We start from the raw sequence: 21,610 nt of genomic DNA on the forward strand, positions 1-21,610 counted from the left end.
TTCTAATTTCTTTTTTAAGTCCTCTACTTCCATTTCTACGGCTGTTTCTCGTTCTTCCACCTTGTCCATTCTTTTTCATATATCTGACATGACCATCTCTAATCTATTCATTTTTTCTTCTGTACATCGAAACAGAAACATAGAAGATAGGAGCAGGAGTAAGTCATTCGACCCTTCGAGCCTGCTCCGCCATTCAACGAGATCATGGCTGATCTTAAAGTTCAGTACCCCGTCCCCGCCTTCTCTCCGTAACCTTTAATACCCTTATTCTGAAGAAATATATCTAATTCCCTCTTAAATATATTTAATGAACCTGCCTCTACTGCCCTCTGTGGCAATGAATTCCACAGATTCACCACCCTCTGGGTAAAGAAATTCCTCCTCATCTCAGTCCTAAATGGTTTATTCTTCTTTTTATTTCACTAAATTCTTGTGATTGCCATTCTTTTACTGATTCCATATATTCTTTAAAAAAAATATATCCATTGTCTTGCCCTTCCCTTCTTCTTCCATTTCTCTGTGTTCTTCCTCTTCTTCTTCCTCTGGGTTGGTCATCTGTTGTTTCTTTGATTTCTTTTTACTCTCTTCTTTCTTGTTCTCATTATTTTCTATGTTCTCCTCTTGTTGTGTTGTGGCTGTCATTATCAGCTGTGGAGATCGACTCTTCAGCTGGTCCCCCCTCCCGTCAGTGTTTTTTTTTGTTTTGCGAATGCAAGGTTGCACACTTTTGCTTGGCTCCGCAAGCCATTTTTGTAGTCCCGAGCTCGGGACTTTGACTGACCTGAGGGAGCGGGCTTCTCTCTCCACAGCGGGCCTTCTTGGACAGGTAAGGCCTTCACCTTCTTCTTCCGATGTCTTTTCTTCTTCTCTTCTTCCCGTTGCTTTCGACTTTTCTTTCTTCGTTGCCATTTTCTTCCCACCTTTACTTTCACTTTATTTTAATTTTCGTTTTTGTTCCTTTGCGTTTTCTCTGGTTTTTTTTAAACTTTTCCGGAGAGGGCTGGAGTTCCCCGACCGGCCACTACTCCATCACGTGACTCCTCCCTGTACTGGATATGGTTGAACTAGTCAGTCAGTCCTTTGAAGCTGTCTTCTATAAAGAAGAGGGTGCTGCCTGCAAAATGCTCCGACTTCACTGGAAGAACAGGCAAACAAACATTAGTGTCCTTTTTCAGTCAGAAAAAAATAATATTTGAAATATGACTGTCATATTAAATACATCAAATAAATGGAGTCACTGCCAGAACTGCAATAATGGCAGGGTCGGCAGCGCTGGTGCAGACCCGGGGACGGAGAAACAGCGCTCCTCTGCTGTGTCCTACCACCCAGACTGACAGCTCTATACACGTTTTAAACGGCCTGTTAAAGGAGCCAGCGGTGTTTTATTAAAATCCTGTGACCAAGGGATCTGAGCCCAAGGAGCCTAAAGACGAACATTCAGCGACACAAGGACAGCTTCTTCCCCTCTGCCGCCAGATTCCTGAATAATTCAATGAACCAGACACTGCCTTACTTTTCACGCACTATTTTAAAAAAATATTGTTGTAAGGTGGTTTATAGGAATATTTGCACTATGGTGCTGTCGCAAAACAGCAAATTTCATTCTGAAATACACAACCTGATTCACAATTCTCACAATGAAAGAGCAGGAGTGACCACTGAAGAGAAGTGTTTTAACAGGGTTACTGCCATCACTGAAACTAGTCAGTGCATCAGAATTGCCTATCACTGGCCATTCTTGGAATTTTGGTCAAACTTCATCACACTTTGAGTTCTCCTGACTTCCTCCTGAAGTCACTTGGTTTTGCTTGGCCTTGCTACAAGAGTAATATCCAATTCACATCATAAAAGATTGAAGAATCAGAATTTATGGTCAGGAACAAGTCATGAAATTCAGTGTTTTGCAGCAGCGTCGCGGTACAAACATACAAATAGCCAACTTACAACAATAATATTTTTAAAAGTGCATGAAAAGTAAGGCATTGTCAATGCATCATTGATTATTCAGGAATGTGATGGCAGCGGGGAAGAAGCGCCACTGAGGGCTCGTCTTTAGGCTCCTGTACCTTTTTCTGCCCCAATGGTAGCAGAGTGAAGAGGGCATGGCCTGGGTGGTGGGAGTCTTTGAGGACAGAGGACAGAGGCTGCTTTTTTAAGACACCGCCTCATGTAGATGTCCTCGTTGGAGTGAAATCTGGTGCCTGTGATGTAACAGGCTGGGTTAACAACCCTCTGGAGTTTATTCTTCCCCTGAGAGTTGGCGCCTCCATACCAGCCAGTGATGCAGCCAGCCAGAATACTCTCCACAGTACACCTGAGAGTCTTACGAGCCATACCAATCTCCTCAGACACCTCTCAAAGTATAGCCACTGATGAGCTTTCTTTGTGATTGCATTAATGTGGAGGCTCCAGGACAGATAATTGGAGATGTTGACACCCAGAAATCTGAAGATCTTGACCCTCTCCACTACTGAGCCCTCGATGAAGACTGGGTCGTGTCTCCTGACTTCCTCCTGAAGTCTACAATCATCACTTGGTTTTTCAGATATTGAGCACAAGGTTGTTGTCCCCCTCCTGTATGCTTCCTCATTGCCATTAGTGATTCTGCCGACGACTGTGGTGTCATCGGCAAACTTGTAGATGACATTGGAATTTTGTCTGGCCACAGTCATGGTTGTATAACGAGTAAGCGCACATCCTTGGGGTGCACCCATGTTGATTATCAGTGAGATGTTGTTTCGTACTGACTGCTCTTCTGATGAGGAAGTCAAGGGTCCAGTTGCAGTGAGGTATAGAGGCCCAGAGTTTGTAGCTTCTTGACCAGCACTGAGGGAATAATGGTATTGAAGGCTGAGCTGCAGTTGATGACGAGCAGCCATATGTATTGATGTTTGAGCTGAGTGGAGAGCCAGCAATATTGTATCTGCTGTGGTAGGTAAATTGCAGTGGGACCAGATCGTATGTGTTAATTCTGGCCATGACCAGTCTCTCAAAACATTTCATCACAGTAGATGTTAGTGCAACTGGGCGGTCGTCGTTGAGGCTGCTCACGCTACTTTTCTTGGGTACCAAGATGATTGATGCCCTTTTGAAGCAGGTGGGAGTTTGAAAACGTCCCTGAACACTCTGGTTAGTTGGTTGGCACAGTTTTCAGTACCCTACCAGGTATGCCATCAGGGCCTGACACCTTGTAAAGGTTCACCCTCTTGAGTGATGCTCTGATGTCACCTCAGAGACAGATATCACAGGGACTTCAGCCTTTTCAGGGATTCTATTAGACACTGTGTGGTTCTTCTCAAAGTGCAGTTTAATGGAGATCAAAAATGTTTAAATACGTGCAGAAACGGAGGTGGGACACAGAGAACATTCTAATCTATATATTTATAGATATGCTGTGTATTTGGACAACCTTGTATTGGGCCTGAATAAAATTTGTGTTTCACACATGCATAAAATTTGGTCAGACTCATCTGATATCCCCAGTTCCAAGCATCACATTTTCACCTCAAAGACATTGAGATCATCAAAAATGATTGGGACCACTGAATTATGAGGGAACATTACTTAATCTTGACCTGTACAGAGGGTTTTTAAAAAGGTTGGGAGGATCTAGATATTTATTTTAATGGGAACATAAATTTCTTCTGATTAATTTAGAGATACACACAGAAACAGGCCCTCCTGGCCCATGAACCTGTTCTGCCCAAATACACCGTGACCAATAAACCAACTCGGTGCACCTTTGGAATGTGGGAGGAAACCCATGCAGTCAGAGGGAGTGTACCAAGCTCCTCACAGACAATAGCAGATTTAAACCAGGATCGCTGGTGCTTCAATAACTTTGCACTGAAGAATCTAGTAGAAATGATTTGATCTTAGATTAGGCTTACAAGTGAAATATCAAGACATTTGTCTTCTAAATGTGTGAGAAATCTTCAGTTTATTCATTTTATTTGTTCAATTGAATCAAAGAAGAATTTGTGGGTAAGTGGTGATGACCTACATATCACCATATGCACAAAACACTCAAGAGTTTCTATTTCTAATTCGATCTTGTCCAAATCTGGAAAACCCACCTGACTTGTTTGCACAAAGCATTAAAACCACAGTTTAAATAGTCTGAATTTTATTAACAATAGTTTTGTTAAAAATGATACAACTTGGCTGAAGATTGAAATACTGTTCAGTGCTATTAAAATAAATATTCCATACAAAAATCCTTTTAGGATAATGCAAGTTAACAGGTATTACACAGGAAAATAAATTTTAAAAACTAAAACACTGCAGTACGGTTTAATTAAATAAACCTAATTCAACTTTTATTTCTGTGTTAGTCACATTAAATTAACCAATACCCATTTACCAAAATGTTAAATAAATGCTAACAGCAGCATACAATCTCCATGTGCCTTTTCATTGTTGTAAAAGGTTTCCAGATCTCTGGTCATTGCGCAGAAAGGAATATAAGTGGATACACTAGTGTAGCAAGTAACGCCCATTGTATTGCAACAAAACCATCAAATAGGTGTAAAAGTAAGGCCAATAAACAGTCTCAATTCCATTCAAAACCCACCAAAATGGAGAGGCCAGTTCCAGATCTTACAGATGACATCTTTTGCTCTCGTCATTATATTGTGTGACCCTAAACAAATCTTTTTTCACTATGAAAAACCCAGTCTCACATAATGAGCTGTTAGACACACTTAGTTGCTCAAAACTTGGATTCTGATTTAACACATTGTTTTAAACTTGTTCATAACACCAACCTCCATAGAAATTGAACATTGGTATCCCGAGTCTCCGTGCAGGGAGTTCTGTGCACTAACTTTTAAGTGAGGCCATCAATTACAAAACAATGAACTAAATTTGAGGACAAATTCAGAGAAGGTTGACGACCATCAGGATAGGTAAAGAAGGTGGCGTGACAAAGGCCACTTCTGGTGAAAATAAGCGGACTCCAAGAAAAACTCCTCTTCCATTTACCTCCCAGAGTTTGAGTTTTCAGCTGTGGATTCAAATGAATGATACCAACTGCAGTAGAGTAACCCATGATCTGAAAGTGCAATTCTGCAAACAGTACCATCATAATTCCCCAATTCTTTATATTCACCTGTTCTGTCTAGACAGATGCCACTGAATTGTGATTTACTTAACATTAACAAAGAATTGATTCTGAAATATATTGCTTGGTGAGATGTGTTGCTTGTGCTGTGTGGAATAGCAGTTACCAAGTTTGCTGGTACTGCTTATAGATCTCCACATCAGATACTATATTGGAAGTGTACTGGAAGAAAACGAGACATGCAGACATTTTATGTCATATAGCTAATGTGTTTCATCAAAATAGATTAGTAGTACAGCTGAATATACACTTACTGGATTAGTGGGACTAAAACCTGTGCTATCAGTGGTTGCATAGATCAGCAAGTTCACTTCAAAACAACAACAGACAGATCCAATTCAAACTCAAAACTGACCTGTATTTAAGATTTCAAAAATGCAAATATTAAGGGTTGTATTTAGTAGCTTCTCATTTCTCAAACACTTAAATTACCTCGGAGTGCCTTGTGTGGGAAACTGTACAATCTGCATACAACTTGGCCCCACAAATCACGTGGGAGTTTGATAAAGGAATAATAGTAGCCAAGGTGGTGGGAAAATGTCAAATTGTCAAATACTCTCAAAGTCCTTCATGATCGAACAGCGGGTAAACTTTTTTAATAGTTGATGTGTTACTGTCAGTGGTAGGTTGGGACTCATTCCTGAACATGCTGGAGAAAGTCAGGTGACACAGCAAAATGGTCAGAACGAAGGGTTCGAGCCAGAAATGTTACTTCTGATGGATACTGCATGACTTGCTGAGTTTCTCCAGCACATTTAGATATTGCACTGGACCCCCAGAGTATGCAGATTTTCTTGTTTAAGTGGGACTCATTCCATTCTGGTTCCCAACCAGAACCATGCAAACACCAAGTGAAATCTAAATTTTAAATTTGTAACTGCTTTAAAACATTCAAAGCATATTTGAAGTGAAACAAACATCAAAGAATACAAATCAGCTCTAGTGTCAGCTTTAGCCTTTCACACAGTCTGATCCAAGAATTCTCACATTCTAAGCTCTCTCATTAAATGCTGCTTGGCACAAAAAAAGTTTTCGTTTTCATTAGACAATATTGGTTGCATATCTTCACCTCCAATGGACACTGAGACCTGCTGAGTTCCTCCAGCATTTTTGTGTTTTTACTACAATCACAGCATCTCCAAAAGGGTATTCTAGATATTCAGACAGTAATAATGACACATTATATCCATAACCCCAGGAGCCCAGCTGATCACTGAAGACAATTAATGATTTACTAAAGGTATCCGAAAACTCCACAATTTACAATATAATGTAAATTGAAGGTCTGCATTTAAATTGAATTAGTTTACTACAAGATTACAGGATGTTCCTGTGAATACCAAAATTAAAGTAGTATGCCAGGTTTCCTTTTCAAAAACAAAAGAGCCTATACCCTAACATATAAAATTTCAGTGATATCAGTGCTTAAGGAATGTTAACACCTCAATATGGAAAAACAATGGCAACTATATGGTTAAGTTCTCTAAAGTACTAAAAGATGAACCAAACAGATGATCAAAATTAAATGAACCAGAGAACCTTGAAACTCTACAAAATTGTTCCAAAGTTTATATTTCAACTTTGGAAATACTCTTGGGTACTTAACAGGGACTTCCAAAATTTTCCCCAATCCTTCTGAGAAGGATATTTTTCTACAGTAGGTGGCCATTAACTGTAATATGTTGCAGTGAATGATAAAACTGTTACAATTATCCATTTAATTTTCATGAAGTTTAAAACACGCAGCAAGCGTGTTGCAACTGGAAGGTTTCTTTTTCTTTATGCTCTGATAATTGCAAAATCGCATCAAGTTGCAGAAGTGTGTTCCTGTACCTCAGCCCTTCTTGAAACTGTCAGTGCCTACTCTTGCGAGGTCACCACAAAGTGCTTGCCACTGTCCAAAGCAACATATACATGACAATTTACAAGTTGTGATTCTCAGTTACAACTCTCAGCAGATTGAACATAATGCACACATACATAAATGTTCTCTGACAACTGGACAGTCAGCAGGAATGGAAACTTGGCCAATCTTTCACTTTGACAATTCATCTACTGGGAAATTATTGCTTCCTGATCAATTCAAATAACTGACCTATACACTTCGGTCCTTATTTTATGCAGCTCAATGTACCATAAAATTAATCTACTTATCACACACTCTTCCAGTGCCAAGTCATTGTTGTCTCCCAATTCTTCTGCCAACATTACTTTTTACATGCCAATATTAAAACCCACTACTTCCCTTTGTGCACTTGCTTCAATTCATTTTCATTTACACAATCTCCAGTAGGGGCTCTCAAGTACCATCCTTCCACATCAACTGCGCACCCCCCCCCCCCCCCACCACAGCAACAGAAATCAATAAAATCCAAACTCCTTTGTTCTGATTTGGAGCCCCATGTAAATGAGGGGAAAAATGCACAGTGGGAAGCAATAGGCTAAAATAATCCAAGGCAGGCATCATATTTCTGTAGTTCTCGTCTATTATTCTACTGATGACGCAGCCATTGGAATTTTGATACTGCGTGCAGATGCTGTCAATTCTTCAATTTCTGCATTTAACTTGTGAATTACCCATTCCATAGCTTCTCGGCCCTGCATAGGAAAGCACAGACATGTTAACACAGTGGCTACAGACAATTACCAAGAGTTAGTGGAAAAGCATAACTGTACTGTGACATGCAAAACACTCCAAAAGCAAATGCACTCTGTTCATCAAGACTTGCAAATTAAGCTGGATGTAAGTTCATTTTGTATCCTGGTACAGTACAACTTCAATTATCCAAAATCGGATTCTCCAAAATCCTCATTTATCCAAATTTTTTAAAATTTTCAGATAAATGAGGATATCCGAAACAAATCAGAAACTCTCATTTTTCTGAATTTTTTTTTTTTTTTTTTTTTTTTCGGAGCCAAACTGACCTCATAGGTTGGAAAAAAAATTCACTTGACATGAAATTAGAATGACAATTGTCTTCCTTTCAGGTAACTCCCTCCCTTTCCTCTTTCCATTTCTTCTTTACCTTCTCCTATTGACTTTTCTCTCCAAACCTCCCTCTCAAACTGCATGTCACTGTCTCCCAGCTGCAAGCGGTCTGAAGGATCCCTTGTCCTAGAGTCATCAAGGAGAGGGACCTCAGACTCAATGGCGTTCCCCAGCGAAGTTCCTGACACCAACTCCAAACCCTCCCCTCTGCCTACTACCGCACACACACACCAGACTCCCCACTGTGCATGTGAAGTAGACCGAGAGGAGGATTCAGAGTCGGGACTCAGGCATCAGGGTTGGGAGCTCTGGGGAGACTGGAGCCTGCCGACTCGCCAGTAAGCGTTCTGCCAGCCTGGGAAGCCTCCCCGGGGATCGGTGGCAGTGATGGGGTTGTGTCGGGGATTGGCCACAGCCAGGATTTTTTTTGTTGCAATTTAAACATTATTTTAATCTTTAAAATGCTTTCCCTTGTTGTTTAAACAAGTGATTTTCTGTTGCGTGGGGTGTTTTTAAAAAATGACCAGTTCTCAACAAAAAACATTTAAACCATCATAGGTCCGGTCCTGACCATTTCAGATAATTAGAGTTGTAGTGTATCTAGTCCCTTACCATAGCTCATGAGATTTTTATGTCGTTCAACCATTCTCTCAAATGTCTTCATGTCAAAGGGAAGACAGATGGGAAAAAAGACGGAACAAAGATTAGGCAAAAACTCTCTGCTGAACGCAGAGCAGGGCTGTTAAGAGTCAACAGGATCATGTGGGTTTATTGCATAAATAAGATGATCATTGGTAAGAGATAAAGATTCATTTCCCAGCATATTTAAAAGACAGGGAAGAAAGTTTATGGGAGCAAATCATGCAAACTACTGAGAATAAAAAGGTTTTCTCTCCCAGTTCACTTACCTTATTTGCATTAGCAGAGATGCTGTTTGCCATTATTCCTTCCATGTAACTACTTAGACTGACACCTTTTACACTGATTATAGCTTCTTGGGTAAGGATGGTCCTGGAAAGACAGGAATAAAATACAAGGAGCTGTTAGATGTAGTGACAGAAGAATTCCAGCATGTCACACCTAGTAATCCCATCATTTTTGTCTTGTGTCACCTCAAGGATGTGTAACAAAGAACACACGCCACATTCCAGTCACATACTAAAGCAACCTGTTATTCTTATTTTCTTTTGACATCAGAGGAGCCATTTGCTCCATTCTGGGTCGCAGCAAAGCAACCCCACTAGTTCCATTCCTATTGTTGCCTGCAACAGGTTCTCATTCACATGGATATGGCTCCCTTTGGGTTCTACTGAGGACAAATGTGTGGTTGTCATAAAAAGTTCAAACACAGCAAAAATACACAAGCAAAAGAAACCTGTGTCCAGAAAGGGAGCTGGATACCACTGATCAATTCCAGTGGTTGAGAATTGTATCAGATTCCTGCTCACGGTCAAGCTGATGCTAAAGTGCATTTTGTGACTACAAAGCATAGCAGGTAGGAGTGAAACAAGGTCTATAGGTGCTGGTGTCCAGTGCAATACACAAATGCGTTGGAGAAATTCAGTCATGCAGTATCCATAGGAAATAATGGCTAACCAATATTTCAGGCCTGGGCCCTTCATCAGGTGGAATAAAAAGGTGGGGAGAAGGGGGAAGGGCACAGCAGGCAGCTGCTGGACATCAAAATGGCCCAAAATACATCATGCAGAGAAGCAGTAAGAAACTCAATGCTTTTGCTGGGGTCAAACATCATGTAGAATACTTATATTTAGCAGAGACACTTCTACCTACTTTTCGGGGTCCTGTGGATGTGGCTTATACTCCAAACGCTCATCGACTGAGACCATATTTGTTAGAGTTATCTGTAAAATAATTAACAAGATCAAAATGTTTCACAGCTTGCATTCAAATTTTTTTTTTTAAATTTAGACATACAGCACAGTAACAGGCCCTTTCTGCCACAAGTCTGTGCCATCCAAATAAACCCAAATTGATCTATACTTCGGTAAGTTGGGGCGGCACATTTGGTGCGGTGGTTAGCACAATGCCTTTAGAGCACCAACGATTGGGACAGGGGTTCAAATCCCACGCTGAAAAAATTTAGATATACAGCACAGTAACAGGCCCTTTCTGCCACAAGTCTGTGCCATCCAAATAAACCCAAATTGATCTATACTTCGGTAAGTTGGGGCGGCACATTTGGTGCGGTGGTTAGCGCAATGCCTTTAGAGCACCAACGATTGGGACAGGGGTTCAAATCCCACGCTGTTTGAAAGGAGTTTATACGTTTTTCCCATCTCTTGGTGGGTTTTCCCCAGGGGCTCCAGTTTTCTCCCATCGGTCAAAGCGTACAAGGAGTTGAGGTTAATTGGGTGTAAATCGGGCAGCATGGACTTGTGGGCTGAAATGGCCTGCTTCCGTTGTGCATGTCTAAAATCTAAAAAGATTTTGAACGGTTGGCAAAAACCTACACAGACACAGGGGGAACAGACAAACCCCTTACAAATAGTGCAGGATTCGAAGCCTAGTCCTGGTCACTGGCACTGTAACAGCACTGCTTTGCTCTGCTAACTCTGCCTCCCACAATTAAAACAGATACATAAGTCACATAACATGGTCACCCATAAATGAAAATGAAAAAATGTGAAATTTGGAAGTCTGTAATAAAGGTTGACCCTGTATTTGATGTTGCATGAATGCCACAAAGAATCAGGAGTTGGTCAGCTAGATCAGTGAAACCCAAAAATCTGCAGATGCTGTGATTATAGTGAAAAGGCAGAAATACTGGAGAAACTATTGGAGGTAAAGATATATAACCAATATTTTCTTCAAGAAGGGCTCAGGCCCAAAACATCAGCAGTGCAGTTACCTCAATTTGAGGCTTTTCACTGTCATGTAGACAATAGGTCTGTGCACGTTATGAGTTCTAGAAATATTACATCTCATACACTCAATGCAGCCCCTTGTGCTAATTTGGAATGATTACCAAATTAAATGAATTCTGAAGCCAGACTGTTTCTCCTTAGATCACATGATTTCATTTATTCCATCAGCCATTACATTCAGAAGGATACCATGCCATTTTTAGTTATTGATCTACTAACATTTGCAGATCTAAGCTCCATGGTCCTTTTCACCGGATCTACGACAGAGTGCTCCTGTACATATGTTCGAGTCCTTGATGCACCAATGAGCTGGAAAATTAAAGCACAATGTTTTAATAATAACAATAAATCCATAAACCAATGAATGAATTCACTCCTGTGACCTTCAGTATTATCTGAGTTTGACCCAGATGGTGAAACATGCAAAACAAGCCACAAAGGATCATGATTCCTGGTGGTAGAACTCATGGCAGGTATATCTATCCTTGACAAAGCAGAGATGACCCATGTCTCAGTTTGAAGAGCCAACATTTTAACTTTTTCTTCTGCTATTAAACTTCCAATCCACAGACCTTAAACATACACTTCATAACCAAATGCACGGATTTACTCATTCAGCACGAGAAAACATCTTGCACTTTGGTAAATTCAAACACACCAAGTATTCAGGAAAAAAAAAGCAGTTTGGGAAGTAATTGTTTGTTTCAACCCTTGCCCCCAAATCTCTCTCAGAAATTTAGATAGCGTTACATCATAAGGGCATTTTAACATTACTTATGATACCATTCTGTCAACACGTTCAACGTAATGACTGTCAGATTGTAGAAAATGATCATCAGGATCTACTACAGGGCCTCAAGTTATTTTGGTGTATAGAACTGCTTCCACTTAATTTACAGAACTAGGACTATCTAACATGAAGTAACTGCTAAAACACTATCTGATCAGATATCTGCAACAAACCAGTTAAAAATATAGCACATCTAAATAGTTTCAATTCTTGCCTTGAACTAAAGCAATGAACTAGACTGTGATTTTTGGATTTAACACAGAAGGCAATGTCAATAGTAAGAAATCAAATATTCTACCAAGTAATTAGAGGTTAAAGTTTACACTCCCTCTCACTAACGCTCTTAATGACTTGGTGTTAACTTCTTGCCCTCCCAGTCACTGAGCAACATTATGGAGAAGGCATCTTGCACCATTTCTTGTTGGGCTATCCCACGTGTCAAGGGTTGTGCAACAGAACAGAGTTACACAACTGAACTCTTTCATTACTGATGATGTCACTGATCATAATCTTTAACAAGAATTCCACCGGAGAAACAAAGTTCACCAGCATTTTTGTTCCCTTATTGAACTTCACAGATCATTGGTATGATTTGACCAATTGTCATCTAATTCGCATTCCTTAACACCATGCAAAATAAATACATAGACAATTTTGGCAACTGAATTATCGTCAGCTCATTTACAGATTCATCTTCCCTTCAGCCATTATAAACAGTGGTTCTGTGTTTATAGACCACAGTGTAATGTTAAGGCCAGAAAGTCAAATATCAAAATCTCAAGATTGCATAGACAAGAGAACTTAGCATTTCAAAGCTCTTAAAGCCCAATGCTCCACTGGAAATTGGTCCATTAAGAATGTGTGCAATGATGCAATGACCTCATCCTTAATATTTTTATTTTTCATACTGTTAACCATATCAACCAAAATATATACAAACATTTATCAAAGTGGCATTTTCTCCCATTTTTCCCCACCCTACCTTCTCTCCCCCCCTTCCCACCCCCTCCAAAACCAATAAAACCATTAAACAATGTCATCACACAATGAAAATAAACAAGAAAATTGTGTCATCAATTTTTACACGTTGGATCAAGTCATTTTATCTTATCATTTTACCATTTTAGGGCTGGAGGTCCAAGGCAAGCCCTCTCTGTTATGTTCCATGTACAGTTCCCAAATTTGTTCAAATAATGTGACTTTATTTTTTAAATTATATGTTATTTTTTCCAATGGAATCTATTTATTCATTTCCATGTACCATTGCTGTACTCTCAGGCTCTCTTCTGATTTCCAAGTTGACATTATACATTTTTTTGCTACAGCTAATGCTATCATAATAAATCTTTTTTGCGCTTCATCCAGTTTGAGACCTAATTCTTTACTTCTTAAATTACTTAGAAGTAAGTTGCTTTTTGTGATTTTATTTAATACCTGATTTAGATCTTCCCAAAACTTTTTCACTTTCTCACATGCCCAAATTGCATGTACTCTTGTTCCCACTTCCTTCTTACAGCAAAAACATCTATCTGATAATGTTGGATCCCATTTTTTTAAACTTTTGGGGTGTGATATATAACCTGTGTAACTAATTATACTGTATCATATGTAACCTTGTGTTTATTATATTTTTCATAGTTCCAGAGCATAACTTTTCCCATATTTCATTTTTTAATCTTTAGGTTTAAATCTTTTTCCCACTTTTGCTTAGGTTTATAGCTGATTTCATCATTTTCCTTATCTTGCAGCTTGATGTACATGTTTGTTATAAATCTTTTAATTATCATTGTATCTGTAATCACATATTCAAAACTGCTTCCTTCTGGTAATCTCAGTCTGCTTCCCAATTTATCCTTTAAGTAGGCTTTCAGTTGATGATATGCAAACATTGTACCATTCCATATTTGTACATCATTTGTTCAAATGTTAATAAATAATTTCCCAAAAAACAATTTTGTATTATTTTAATTCCTTTTCTCTCCCATTCTCTAAAGGAAAGGTTATCTATTGTAAAAGGGATGAGAGGATTTTGCAAAAATAGTAATTTTGGTATTTGGTAATTTGTTTTTTTTCCTTTCTAAGTGAATCTTCTTCCATATATTGAGTAAATGATGCAGTACTGGTGAACATTTATATTGTACCAGCTTTTCATCCCACTTATAAAGTATATGTTCCGGTACCTTCTCACCTATTTTATCTAGTTCTATCTTAGTCCAGTCTGGTTTTTCCCTTGTCTGGTAAGAATCTGATAAATATCTTAATAGTGCTGCTCTATAATAATTTTTAAAGTTTGGTAACTGAAAACCACCTTGGTTGTACCTCCCTGTTAATTTATCTAACACTATCCTCAGTTTCCCCCCTTTCCATAAGAATTTCCTTATTATTCTCTTTAGTTCATTAAAGAATTTCTCTGTTAAAGGAATTGGTAACGATTGAAATAAGTATTGTATCCTTGGGAAGACATTCATTTTAATGCAATTTACCCTCCTTATCAGCCTTAGTGGTAATTCTTTCCAATGTTCTAAGTCTTCCTGCAATTTCTTTATTAGTGACTAATAATTTAGTTTGTACAAATGGCTAAAGTTATTATCTAACCTGATCCCTAGGTATCAGATTGCTTGTGGTTACCATTTAAATGGTTATTCTTTTTTAAATTCTGTATAATCCACATTGGCATCGCTTCACTTTTATTTGCGTTGACCCCGATATTTCTCCATACTCCTTCAATTTCTTATGCAATTCCTTTATTGATATTTCTGGTTCTGTTAAGTATACGATGATGACATCTGCAAATAAACTGATTTATACCCCTTTTCCTTTATTTTTATCCCTTTTATTTTATTTTCTGTTCTTATCAGTTCTGCCAATGGTTCTATTGCTAAAGCGAACAGTGAGGGGGGATAATAGACAACCCTGCCTCGTTGACCTACTTAATTTAAATTGGTTCAATACATATTCATTTACTGTTACCTTCGCCAATGGTCCATTACATAATGCTTTAATCCAATTAATATATTTTTGTGGTAGATTGAACCTCTGTAATACTTTGAATAAATAATTCTACTCTGTCAAAGGCTTTTTCTGCGTCTAAAGCAACAGCCACTGTTGGCTCTTATTTCCTTGAACTCCATGAATTAATTAATAAATTTACAGACATTATTCACTGTTCATCTTTTCTTAATAAATCCAGTTTGATCTTGTTTTACTATTTTTGGTACACAATCGGCCAATCTGTTTGCTAATAATTTCACTATTATCTTATAATCTGAATTAAGTAGAGGTATTGGTCTATATGTGGATCGTTCCCTGTCTTTGGTATTATTGTAATTATTGCTGTCTTACATGAATCTGGCAAGTTTTGTGTTTCCTCTATCTGGTTCATTACTTCCAGGAGAGGAGGAATTAATAACTCTTTAAATGTTTTATAGAATTTTATTGGGAATTCATCCTCTCCAGGCGTTTTATTGTTCAGCAGCTTTTTTAATATATCCTGTACTTCCTCTATTTCAAATGGTTTTATCAGTTTGTTTTGTTCCTCTTGCAATTTCGGCAGTTCAATTTTAGCTAAAAACTCTTCTATTTTAACATCTTTCCCCTTGTTCTCATTTTGGTATAATTGTTCATAAAATTCCTTAAAGTTCCCATTAATCTCTAATGGGTTATATGTAATTTGTTTGTCCTTTTTCCTTGATGCCAATACCATTCTTTTAGCTTGTTCTGTTTTAAGTTGCCAGGCTAATATTTTGTGTTTTCTTCTCCCAGTTTGTAATACTTTTGTTTTATTTTCATTATGTTCTTCTACACCTTGTAAGTTTGTAATTTCGTATTTTATTTTTTTGTCCGCCAATTCTCTCCTTTTCGTTACATCATCCCTTTTTACTAGTTCCTTTTCTGTACTTACTATCTCCCTTTCCAACTGCTCTATTTCTCGATTGTAGTCTTTTTTCATCTTAGTTACATAACTTATTATCTGCCCTCTAATGAAGGCTTTCATTGCGTCCCATAATATAAATTTGTCTTTCACTGATTCCATATTTATTTCAAAATGTTTTAATTTGGTGTTCAATATACTCTCTTCCTGCCTTTTAAGTAACATGGAGTTTAACCTCCATCTATCTGTTCTTGGTGGGATGTCCTCCAGTTCTATTGCTAATAACAGGGGTGAATAATCAGATAGTAATCTAGTTTTATATTCAGTTTTCCTAACTCGCCCTTGAATATGAGCTGACAACAAAAACATATCAATCCTTGAGTAAGTTTTGTGCCTACTCGAATAATATGAATATTCCTTCTCTCTTGAGTGCTGCCTCCTCCATATATCCTTAGTTTCATTTCCTGAATTGATTTAACCATAAGTTTGGCCACTTTATTCTTTTTGCTAGTCTTTTGTCCAGTTTTATCCAACATTGGATCCAAATTAAGGTTAAAATCCTCTCCTATCAATATATTTCCTTGTGTATCTACAATCTTCAAAAAAATATCTTGCATAAACTTTTGATCCCCTTCATCAGGCACATATATATTGAGCAAATTCCAAAATTCTGAATGTATCTGACACTTTATCATTACATACCTCCCTGCTGGATCTATTATTTCCTCCTCTATTTTGATTGGTACATTTTTATTAATTAATATAGCTACACCTCTAGCTTTTGAATTATATGATGCTTCCACTACGTGCCCTACCCAGTCTATCTTTAATTTGTTATGTTCCACTTCAGTTAGATGTGTTTCCTGCACAAATGCTATATATATTTTTTCTTTCTTCAATAAATTTAGTAACCTCTTCCTTTTAATTTGGTTATGTATTCCATTAATGTTTATAGTCATATCGTTTAACGTGGCCATCTCATACCCTGTTTACACCTCAGTTCTGCTCCCTCACCACCACCACCCCCCTTTTCCCCATTTTCATCTCAGTTTTCCCTTTTTAAACTCAATGTATGACAACACATTTAAAATATAAAATACTCTAACAACTCCCACATCCAATATTTCCTTAACCCCAAATATCCCTCCCCTCTCTGAGTTGCCCCTTATCCCTTGCTGGGCAACCACAACTCCCCATTCCATTTGAATTGTGAACCTGCTCACAAGCGTCAATTGATTTCTAAGTGACAGTTATTCTCTCCCCCGCAACCCCCCCCAGAAAACTTTAAAAAAAAAACACATAACAAAGTTCTCCCTTTTTTCCCCCTTATTTCCTTTCTTCCCTTTAGTTCTTCATATATATATATATATATATATATATATATAAATAAAAATAATCGCCATTCTTCATTCTTGTTACATCTTTTCATCTCTCCTCTGTCCTGTAAGCATTCTGCAAATTTTTGTGCTTCCTCTGGATCCGAGAATGGTCTGTTTTTCTCCCCAGGGATAAATATTTTTACCAGAGCTGAATATCTTAACATAAATTTATAACCTTTTTTCCATAGGATCGATTTTGCTGTATTAAACTCCTTCCTCTTCTTTAAGAGTTCAAAACTTGTGTCTGGGTAAAAAAATATTTTTTGACCCTTGTATTCCAATAATTCTAATTTTATTCCTTGCCCACTCCAGTATATTTTCTCTTGTCATATATCTCAAAAACTTTACTAAAATTGATCTTGGTTTTTGATGTGTCTGTGGTTTCGGAGCTCATGTTCTGTGTGCCCTTTCTATTTCCATTCTTTCCTGGATTTCTGTCATTCCCAGGACCTTGGGGATCCATTCTTTAATTATAAATTCCTTCATATCTGTGCCTTCTTCATCTTCCTTTAGGCCCACTATTTTTATGTTGTTTCACCTACTATAATTTTCCAACATATCAATTTTCTGAGCTAACAACTCTTGTGACTAATTTTTAAAAAATCACTTTATCAATTTTCTTAAGTCATTTACTTCCATTTCTACAGCCGTTTCTCATACTTCCACATTTTCTACTCTTTTCCCTATTTCTGTCATGACTAGCTCTAATCTTTGCACTTTATCTTCTGTTCTTTTCATTTTTCTTTTAATTGCACTAAATTCTAATGACAACCATTCTTTTAATGCTCTCATTTATTCTTGAAAAAAAGCTTTATCTATATTCTGTCCATCTGTTTTACCTATTTCTCTGTGAAGATCTTGGTCTTCTTCTGTGTCTGCACCTGTATTTGTGTCTTCTTTGTCTCTTTCAATCTGTGTCTCTTCTGACTTTCCTGACGAGTTCCTTGTCTCACTTTGTCAGGCCTCTTCTTGCTTGGCCTCGGTCCTCTTCTTCTGGGCTACTCATCTGAGCCTTCTGCTGCTGCTCTTCTTTCCTTTCACTCCTTCTCCTGCCGCTTTCCTCCTCTTCCAACTGAGAGCCCTGGTGTTGGGCATCCCTTAGCTGGTTGCCCGTTCCTCAGCTGAGGAATTTTTTTTATTTCTTATATTTTGTATTTCTTGAACTTTGTCTTTTCTTCACTTTTTTTCTTCTTTTCTGGAGGGGGCTGGTATTACCCCACTGGCCACTACTCCATCACATGACTCCCCTCCAGTCACTATTTTTGAAGACTAATAACAGATCATATTCTACAAGTTTCTGGCACAACCAAATAAAAACATTCTGGATCTTGTAAAAGTCCCCAAACTCAGCCATAAAAACATGGCACAACAAATCTCTTGACAGGAAGGATAAAAGAGGAAGTATGCATTTTCCCTTGCCAGTTAAAGAACAGGAGGAATGCAAGATGGGAACCAGAACAACTCATTCAGCTGAAGGTAATCTTTTGTGAAATTTGAGACTGCATGCAATTTTCTCAGAATGAATTATTCTGTGCCATAAAATAAACATACCAAACTCACAATGAACAGAAAAAGTGTATAGTTTCTGCTCTTTAATAACTGTAAAAGCATAACAACTTTTTGCAGAAGTGAAGTACTTACTGATTTAACAACAGATGGTAGCCCCCACTCTGTACTGAGCAGCCTCTGGCTATGCAATTTGCCTTGGTTATCAACATGCCGATCTAAAACATCTACTCCTACAACACACGGGTTCATAGGATTGGGGTACTTTTGCATGGCAGCTTTAAATACGGTTTCCCATGGATGGCTGGAGAAAGAAATACAAATAAACTCAGCAACAAAATGAACAAATATGGCATAAAACTTCCCAAAGGCATGTTAGCCCAAATCAATGCAGGTCCCCATAAATGAATGTATTTTATACAGGATGATGTCATGGCTGAATAATTTGCTTCAATACAACAGATTAAATAATTGTGATAGTTTGTGAAAATTATCAAAAAAAAAATCACCAAAAAAAACTGCACCAGCCTCAAACAAACAAATTGACTGGACTCAAGGGCCAAGACCCTCAACCTTTAGGGGAAATAGTTACAGACATACAAATCAGAGACCATTTGGATCAGTAGCAGCACTGCCATTTTTTATTCCTTGGCAAAAGATTGAACCAGTATTCATCATATTTTTCCAAAGGATGAAGATCGTTTTAAAATATTATAAAGAACTTGGAGAGAACACTCAATCGTGACCTGTTCCAGTTAGATCCACCAATAAACATGATTATCAGGAATCCTAGCAGATGAAAAAAGCTTTTGTTCTGACATTTAGAATGCAGTTCTAAATGGCAAACAGATTTACTGTCGTCATATCTTTATCATCTTTCAAATAACTTATTACAAAAGATTTGGCATCGCTGATCAAGGCCTTCAGTTAGAATATAAAAAGACAAGCATGAAAAATCTTTACTCTTTCATCAATCACAGGAGCTGGCTATTTTGGGAGGCTTTTCTGTGGTCATTAGACAAAGAATATCTATGAAATTACAAATGAACATTCCTTTAGTTTTTGACTCCAATCAAGGCAGAAAAATGCACATGAATAAGCTCACATGAAAATGGACATTTATCATTTGCAATGTAGAGCAGCAAATGAAAAACCAAACTGCTATCCAAATAGTGATATCAATCATCACGAGAATAAATATTGTTGAAGACAATTCGAAAATGTGGGAATTCAGAGAGAGCTCACTCATTCTTACCACACCTAGCCAGTGATAGTGTACATTGAGAATGCAGTTGAATGTGCATTATGCAGGGAGATATTAGAAAGCCACTTATTCCTATACTCCAAAATTATAAACAAATTTTCAAGTTAAAACCAATAGCAACCAGGCCTATCTGGTTTGACAAGGACATTTGCAGATTGGCCAGAAACTGGAAGCATAACATTTTACATCTGCAAAAATTACAGATTCACCGTAGACCTCTTGCAGGTTTAAAAAAGGGGAGGTTAATGTAAAGTCGTTTCACATCAACATCAGAACTAAATGGCATAATCTCTCAGTACTGTGCATCACACCACAACTGTCATCAGGTCCTCTTGCTTATATCAAATTAAACAAATTGTTGTACACACCTCTTAGAATGAGTACAAAATAGAAATTAAGAATGAAGAATCAGCTTTAAATTGACTGCCATTTGGACACAGAAGACATAGCATGAAAACAAAAATCAATTTGAGTAACAAAGATTCATAATTTTCACTCAGTGTAAAGTCAAAGTAATCTAGATTGTGATTTATTGTGAGACAGAGTCAAAATACCATACAGTACGAAAAGAGGTCCTTTTGTACATCTCATTCATGCTGAAGAAGTTGCCTCTGTGAACATCCAAATGTCTTTCAATGTTGTAATTATACCCAATTCCAAAGTCTCCTCAGGCAACTCATTCCACAGGCCTGAAAAAATTGCCCCTCAGGCCCCTCTTATCTTAAACCTGAAACTGAGCAGACACTCCATTTTGCAAGGTCAACCCAATCAAATGCATCTTTTATAACACTTTTAACGACACGAACTCTGGGTCAATCATGAACCAATTTAGGTTCAAAGGATACAGGCTGAATGCACGAGTGCTGAACAGCAAAGTTCCCAAACTGTGGAAAGAATGATGAGACCCGCTCTCAGCTCAGGGACCGGGTTTGCACCCACAGGGCCGGAATTCCCTGGACTCTCTGACCTCATGGAAAAAATAACAAACAGCGAGTCCATCACGCCCGCGTGGGCTCCATCGTCCCTGGATAAAGGTCAGGGGAGGGGGGAGGGGGAGGGCGCGCTCACCTTCACTAGCCACAGGACCATCCGCTTCACCGAGCCCCAACCCGGGCAGAGGCTGCGCCCACTTCCCACACCGGTCCTTCGGAGGCTTTCGGTGAGCCGCCATCAGCCCCTGTCCCGGCGACCCACCGGCCGGCCGGCTCCCGCGACCCGGCCCACCAACAGGACCCGGCCCACCAACAGGACCCGGCCCACCAACAGGACCCGGCCCACCAACAGGACCCGGCCCACCAACAGGCCCGGAACCCCCCCGCCCGCCCCGGTTCCCCTATGTCCGGCCCGCGGCCCCCACGCCGGCCTGGCGAATTGCGCCCACTCACTTGAAGACGTGCTCCGAGGTCCAGATCTTCATCCTGTCCGGCCGCCTCCCCGCAACCGGCACCCTCGCGGTCGCGCCGGCCTCTGACGTCAACGACACACGTGGCCCCACTCCCCGTGACCTTGGCTACGTGACGCCAGCAGCCGGCAGGAGACGTTTGGCGCATGCGCCTGAAGCAAACCTCTTGAGAACCAAGAAAAAAACTTTATTCAAATAAATGATTTGCAAAAAAAAAACCGTTCACCGTCTCTTCCCTTAATGTCGTCTCCATACATTTCCATCACGGTTGCATTCGTTTCTATTTACACCATTGCCACCACTTCCCCCTCTCTTGTTTGAGGGACTTCCCCTCAGTCACAGGCCCCTAAAGGGAGGACTCTCGCCTGCGGGCCTTCCTCCCCCGGTGCACCAAGCCTGAGT

General features: G+C 39.0%; 1 protein-coding gene across 2 annotated transcripts; it reads right to left on the reverse strand.

Moving 5' to 3' along the window:
* Nucleotides 1-4,109: 4,109 nt before the first annotated feature.
* Nucleotides 4,110-21,308, reverse strand: LOC138736037 (PRELI domain containing protein 3B-like). 2 transcript variants are annotated; one of them, XM_069884855.1, is made up of 6 exons: nt 21,192-21,308; nt 18,678-18,846; nt 11,216-11,305; nt 9,903-9,973; nt 9,020-9,122; nt 4,110-7,720 (listed from the first exon to the last, which is right to left on the reverse strand). In XM_069884855.1, the coding sequence occupies exons 1-6, from the start codon at nt 21,221-21,223 to the stop codon at nt 7,610-7,612; spliced, it is 576 nt and encodes a 191-aa protein (XP_069740956.1). In that variant the 5' UTR covers nt 21,224-21,308; the 3' UTR covers nt 4,110-7,609. The 2 variants fall into 2 exon arrangements, with proteins under 2 accessions (XP_069740956.1, XP_069740958.1); XM_069884857.1 differs by lacking the exon at nt 21,192-21,308 and adding an exon at nt 20,875-20,971.
* Between the last annotated feature and the right edge of the window lie 302 nt (nt 21,309-21,610).

This window comes from Narcine bancroftii, chromosome 6, assembly GCF_036971445.1.
Source record: "Narcine bancroftii isolate sNarBan1 chromosome 6, sNarBan1.hap1, whole genome shotgun sequence".
In the NCBI taxonomy this organism is placed as follows: domain Eukaryota; kingdom Metazoa; phylum Chordata; class Chondrichthyes; order Torpediniformes; family Narcinidae; genus Narcine; species Narcine bancroftii.